General features: G+C 49.8%; 1 protein-coding gene across 2 annotated transcripts in view; it reads right to left on the bottom strand.

Moving 5' to 3' along the window:
• Positions 1 to 1,758: 1,758 nt before the first annotated feature.
• MYO1E (myosin IE) overlaps positions 1,759 to 6,000 on the bottom strand; it is a 200,596-nt gene continuing 196,354 nt past the window's right edge. For both annotated transcript variants that reach the window (XM_058665767.1, XM_058665768.1), the window contains exon 28: positions 1,759 to 2,694. In XM_058665767.1, the coding sequence (XP_058521750.1) occupies positions 2,618 to 2,694 (77 nt within the window). In that variant the 3' untranslated portion in view covers positions 1,759 to 2,617. The remainder of the gene's footprint in view (positions 2,695 to 6,000) is intronic.

Below are 6,000 nucleotides of genomic sequence, written 5' to 3'. Positions count from 1 at the left end.
GACACCTCCAGCTTCCTGCTTATGCACAGCCTGGGAGGCAGCATTGGCGGCTCAAGCCACTGGGTTCCTACCACCTCCGTGTGCAAGCTGGGGTGAATTTTCCTCTTGTCAGTTTTGGCCTCAGCCCAGCTGGCCCGCCCTCCCCGCACTACTGTTTGCAGGCATCTGAGGAGTGAATCAGTGGATAGGAGCTCACTTTTTTCTTTATTTTTTTATTGGAAAGACAGATATACAGAGAGGAGGAAAGACAGAGAGGAAGATCTTCTGTCCGATGGTTCACTCCCGAAGCGGCCGCAACACCTGGAGCTGCACCAATCCGAAGCCAGGAGCCAGAAGCTGCTTCCAGACCTCCCATATGGGTGCAGGGTCCCAAGGCTTTGGGCCATCCTTGACTGCTTTCCCAGGCCACAAGCAGGGAGCTGGATGGGAAGTGGAGCTGCTGGGATTAGAACCGGCGCCCATATGGGATCCCGGTGTGTTCAAGGTGACGACTTTAGCCACTAGGCTATCGCACCAGGCGCTTAATATTTATTATTGTAAAGGCAGATATACAGAGAAGGAAAGAGAAATCTTATGTCCACTGCTTAAATGACCATAGTGGCCAGAGCTGAGCCGGTCAGGAGCTAGGAGCCTCTTCCAGGTCTCCCACACGGGTGCAGGGTTCCAAGGCTGTGGGTCATCTGCTACTGCTTGCCCAGACACAAGCTGGGAGCTAGATGGGAAGTGGAGCTGCTGGGATTAGAACCGGCGCCCATATGGGATCTTGGTGCTTACAAGTGGGAGGATTAGCCAATTGAACCACCGTGACAGGCCCTCAGTCTTTTAGATTAAAAACTTTTCCCCAAAGTTTTCAAGCTATATATACAAAACTTCATAGTGTGTCTAAACCTAAGTTTTCTTTACCTGTGATGGTAAGTGCAGTCGCCTAGCCAGGTCACACCTGCTGAGCATCTCCTTGGACCTGGCTCAGGCTGAGGGACTTGGAACGCTGGGCCTGAGGACTTGGTCTGTTACCCAGTGCATGAGGGTAGGGGGCCTTTGTGGTATTTATGGGGGTTTTAGCTCCTGTTTTGTTACCTGGAGTCTAAGGGTTCTTAGTTAAGTAAATGTCAGGAGGAAAGACACAATTCTTTCAGTTAGTCATAGATGACTTGATTGTTACTGGTTTGCTTTGTGGTGTTGAGGCAAAACAGGAGAATTAAGTGGCTTATCTTGTTTAAAATCCACATACATCCTCCGTGGTGCGTAACCCCTGATAACCCCCATGGACTTGAGGCTCCTAAATGAGGAAGAGGTATGTGCTGCTTAGACTTCCTTTCCCAGTAGTGAGGAACGGGCTTTGGTGACCAGGAGAGCTGGACTCGTTAGCTCCTCTGGCAAGCCGTGGCTTCACTGTCACTGATGACACCGTGGGTGTTTGGCAGGCTGCTGCCATCAAATGGGGGGGGCATGTTGTCTCGTGTCTGAGTGTTAGGAGTCTGACATCCGGGGTCGGCCAGCTTGCTTCCTCCTCAGGACTTCTCCATGGCGGCTTCCTCCTGGCCCTTCACTCATGCATGTCAGTGTCCGTGTCCACATCTCCCCTTTTCCTCGGGACACCAGGTAGAGTGCACCGAGGCCCACTGTAACGGTATTTTCTCTTGTGACCTCTAAAGGTCCCATTTGCGTATGAGGGCACTGGGTGACAGGATGCCACTGTCTTCAGCAGAGAAGCTGGGGGAGGAGGTACAATTCAACCCAAAACCAAGGTCAGGAGTAGACAGGTGGTTCACCCATTCCTTTATTGACTTATGGGGAAGGGGTAAGGATACAGAGGGAAGTGGAGAAAAACGAGCTCCGGGGCGGGCGTTGGCTAGAGCTTTCGGAGCCAGAGGAGGTGGACGCGGCTCTAAGTACCTGGTGCGAGTTCCGGCATACAAGCTACCCTCTTGTGAGTACAGTGGGATACTACTTGGTACATTCATACATGTTTCTACCGCCTGGAGATTTTATATATACAGTATATGATCTGTTTTTATAAATGTACAGCTTGAAAAAAAAAATATCCTCCTTGTAAATACATACAGTATTAAACAACTGACATGGGCCAGCCACGGTCCAAATCTGAGACTTCGGCCTTGCCCCCCTCCACCCATGGTCCTGGCAAAATGTAAAGCAGTGTCCCTGGGCCCCTGTGGGCTCAGGCCAGCTTGCCCTTGGGCGCTGCAGGGAAGGTGCCTGGCTTTGCAGAGAGCTCGTCCCTCCCGGAAGGAGGGAGGTGAGGGAGAGCGAGCCCCGGAAAGGTGCTCTTCAACAAGGCACTTGGCAGTGGCTGCCGCCGGGGAAGGAGGCATTACGTGCCTCTCACCAGGATTAAATACAATAAATAAACTTTAGTGGGCCTTTGGTGGGTCTGCCCTCCTGGGTTCCTGCCAACAGGCTACATTTCAGGGTCATTTGTGCAGTGCCAGTCCCTGGCCCTAAAACAGCCTTTTTGGTGCCCTCTGGAGAAGGTGCCAGAATAGCTTCAAGCTTTGGAGAAGCAATTGCTCACTGTAGACCGGGGACACGACCCCCAACATCCCTCCCCGGTGCCCGCGGCTCCTCTGCTCCGTGTGTCACAGTCCCTGGGGGCGCCTCAGATCTTGGTCACGTAGTTGTTGGGGAACAGGCCCTGCTTGCCCCGTAGTCGACCCGTCCACCAGCCAGAAGGATCTGCAAGAGAGAGATGTGAAGGCTGAAAGCTTGCTATTCTCCCTTTTTTTGTTTCCTCTTAAGAAAGTTTTAACCTCTTCTCCCAGCAGAGGGCGGAAAGGACCAGTGCCCAGACTGGGGGACTCCACCAGCTGTGACCACTTTAGGCTCTAAGTGTACACTCCTACAAGTAAGCAAGAGACATTACTGCCTTCTGTGTATCGATGACAGCATGCTGTGTGTCCTGCACTGTTTGTAATGTTCGTTCTTTAAAGACCATTTATAGCTTCTTGGCCTTTTGTCCTGTTGACTAGGGCGTTCTACTGAATTTGCCTTATGAGTTACAGATATTAATATTTAATAACATGTTTGGATATTTAATAGTTGAACCAGTGGAGTTAGTTTATAGCTTCTTGGTTTTACACCATTTTTGGTCATCTTTTTTCACACTGGAGTCCCTGGGCCTCTGAAGAGGAAGGTCCTTGCTCCTGCGCAGTCCAGCTCTGGCTGTTGCAGCAATTTGAGGAGTAAACCGGCTAAAGACAGAATGAGCATGACAGAGTAAGAGACAGAGAATCTGTTTCTCCTCACCGTCATGTTCTTTTTCTCTCTCATTCTCATCCAGACATTTCCACTCATTCTAACTCTTTCCGTCTCTCTCTGTAACTCAGCTTTTCAATTTATTTTTAAGATTTATTTGTTTTTATTGCAAAGTCAGATTTACAGAGAAGAGTAGAGACAGAGAGGAAGATCTTTCGTCTGATGATTCACTCCCCACGTGACCGCAATGGCCGGTGCCGCACTGATCTGAAGCCAGGAGCCAGGAACCTTCTCCAGGTCTCCCACACGGGTGCAGGGTCCCAGGGCTTTTGGCTGTCCTCAACTACTTTCCCAGGCCACAGGCAGGGAGCTGGATGGGAAGTGGAGCAGCCGGGATTAAAACCGGCACCCAGGGCGCGGCGGCGTGGCCTAGTGGCTAAAGTCCTCGCCTTGAATGCCCCGGGATCCCATATGGGCGCTGGTTCTAGTCCCGGTAGCTCCCTGCTTTTCAAATTTAAAAACAAAAGTTCTCCCATGCCTAATAATTAGACTTACCTAATAATTTTCCTATTCTGGGTGTATCTTGGAAGTAGGAGTAAAAAATTAATCGCAAGTAAGTCACGCTGATGGGGGATTAAGAATTCTGAGACTGGCACCGAGGCCCAGCAGAGATGCAGATGCAAGCCCCGGCGCCTCTGCTTCGGAGCCAGCTCCTGCCACTGCACACCAGGGACGCGGCAGGGGAGGGCTCAGGGCTGCGAACCCTGCCTCCCACAGGCACGTCTGCAAGGAGCCGGGGCTCCTGGCTCCTGGCTCCAGGCTCCAGCCCGGCCTAGGCCTAGCTGTTACGGGCTTTTCGGGGAGCGTAGAGATGGATAGAAGATCCCAATCCTGCAACCTCTCTGTCTTTAAGGACATGAAAGCAAAAACGCATTACAACAATTTCTACTGCTTTCTCTGCAAAAGGCAGCTTTGTAAGTAAAAAGGAGGGAAGACACCTATTTTTCTGTCTAGTCACATGTTACAGTGCATCTTAACTATAGTAACAAAATCTACATAGTTCTGAAAATCAGAAGCTTTCTGTACCTCGTTTCGTTGCAGAACTTGATGTGCCCTACCTAGGCATGTGCTGAGGCGGTCTTCTCCCGGCATGCTCCATGTCTCCCAGCACGGTGACTCTCGCCAGGTCTGGCCCCAGGACTCGCAACGGCAGCCACACAGTGCATTGTCTATACTGGGGGTGTCCACAGGGTGTGTGGGATTTCCCACGAACATCTTGAACCCCTCATACCTTGTATGAGCTTGCACGAGCTCTGGGGTCTGGGTGAGGGTCTGTGGCCCATCTGCCACTGAGCGTTGCTGGTGTCTCAGGTTCAATGCTTTGCATCTAGCTTGTCTGTGAGGCTGTGGACCAAGGCTTCAGCTTCTGTCCACTTTCTGCTGCTCTATGCCACCAGAAGGTCTTCCTTAGTCTGACATTGAACCCTGGTTAGTTTGTTTCATGTCTTGCATGGGACAGCTTCCCTCATGCAAACATTTATACACTCTTCTAGGTTTCCTGCCAGGACTTCTATAGTTTAATCACTTTTAATTTAAATTCATTTATGTTGTCTGAGGTAGAAACCTACTTTGGTTTTAAGATGGAATGTCTTGCCCTTCCCTCTGTGGTGTGAAATGCCCTGGTTACTACTTGCTAACTGCCTGTAGGTGAGGGGGTTCTGGACTATTACCCCTTTGTCTCTTGAAGCACTCCTGCCACACTGCCCGTTAGGGCGACAGCTGTGGCATCTGGTGACTCCCAGCACGGTACGTCTTCACCACAACACATGACTGAATGATACTCCACTATGTTATTTCTAGAAACATTTTGAAAATCTTAAGCAATGAAAAGCAACATTTATAAATTTTTAATAAGACCACTTTTGACATTTTCTATACACATATATAGCTAAATATGGTTTAAAAAATTGAGCCTAGTACCTACTGCTATAATGTAACTGTTCACTTTTTCTTATGAGCATTTTTCATGCCAGTGAGTATGTTAAAAGTTAATCTTGAATAAAGCCTCAGCCCTCAATGCATACAGACAGGCTTACTTAAATTAGTCCCCCCCCCCCCCTTTTTTTTTACTGGATATTTCTGATGAACAAAGCTGGTGATAAAATTCCTGTCTGTGTTTACTGTTTACTAGGAGCTTATTTGGTCCACGGACTGAGGGAGCACACACGACAAGGAGCTGTTGAAATGCACGATTTCTGGACCTCCCTTGGCCGCCTGGAGCCTGCTGTGCACTCAGGCGCTCCCCACTGGCTTCCAGATCCTCAAGGCAGGGTCACCTGGGCAAAGATAGCACCCTCTCACCCCCCATGACATCTCTTTATAGATTCTGTACCAGGGTCAGGGCTTAGCTCATCTTCCTAGAACAATCTACTCTTTCTAGTTTCCATGGCTTCTTTTTCGCGGAGTGCTCACCACAATGCCCTTTCTTAGTTGCATTTGTTCCAACAGCCCAGTTAGCAGCTCTCTCTTCCTGTGTCCATACACATTTATGATGGATAGCATTAGGCATTCAGCCAAGCCTCTATAACAGATACTGCTTCCCTGGCTTTTTCTTTTTTTAAGATCCATCTATTTTTACTACAAAGTCAGATATACAGAGAGGAGAGACAGAGGAAGATCCTCCGTCCGATGGTTCACTCCCCAAGTGAGCCGCAACAGCCGGTGCTATGCCGATCCAAAGCCGGGAACCAGGAACCTCTTCCAGGTCTCCCACACGGATGCAGGGTC

This window comes from Ochotona princeps, chromosome 6 (assembly GCF_030435755.1).
Source record: "Ochotona princeps isolate mOchPri1 chromosome 6, mOchPri1.hap1, whole genome shotgun sequence".
In the NCBI taxonomy this organism is placed as follows: domain Eukaryota; kingdom Metazoa; phylum Chordata; class Mammalia; order Lagomorpha; family Ochotonidae; genus Ochotona; species Ochotona princeps.
The sequence above is the reverse complement of the archived record's forward strand: the minus strand, read 5'-3'. Positions and strand labels throughout refer to the sequence as shown.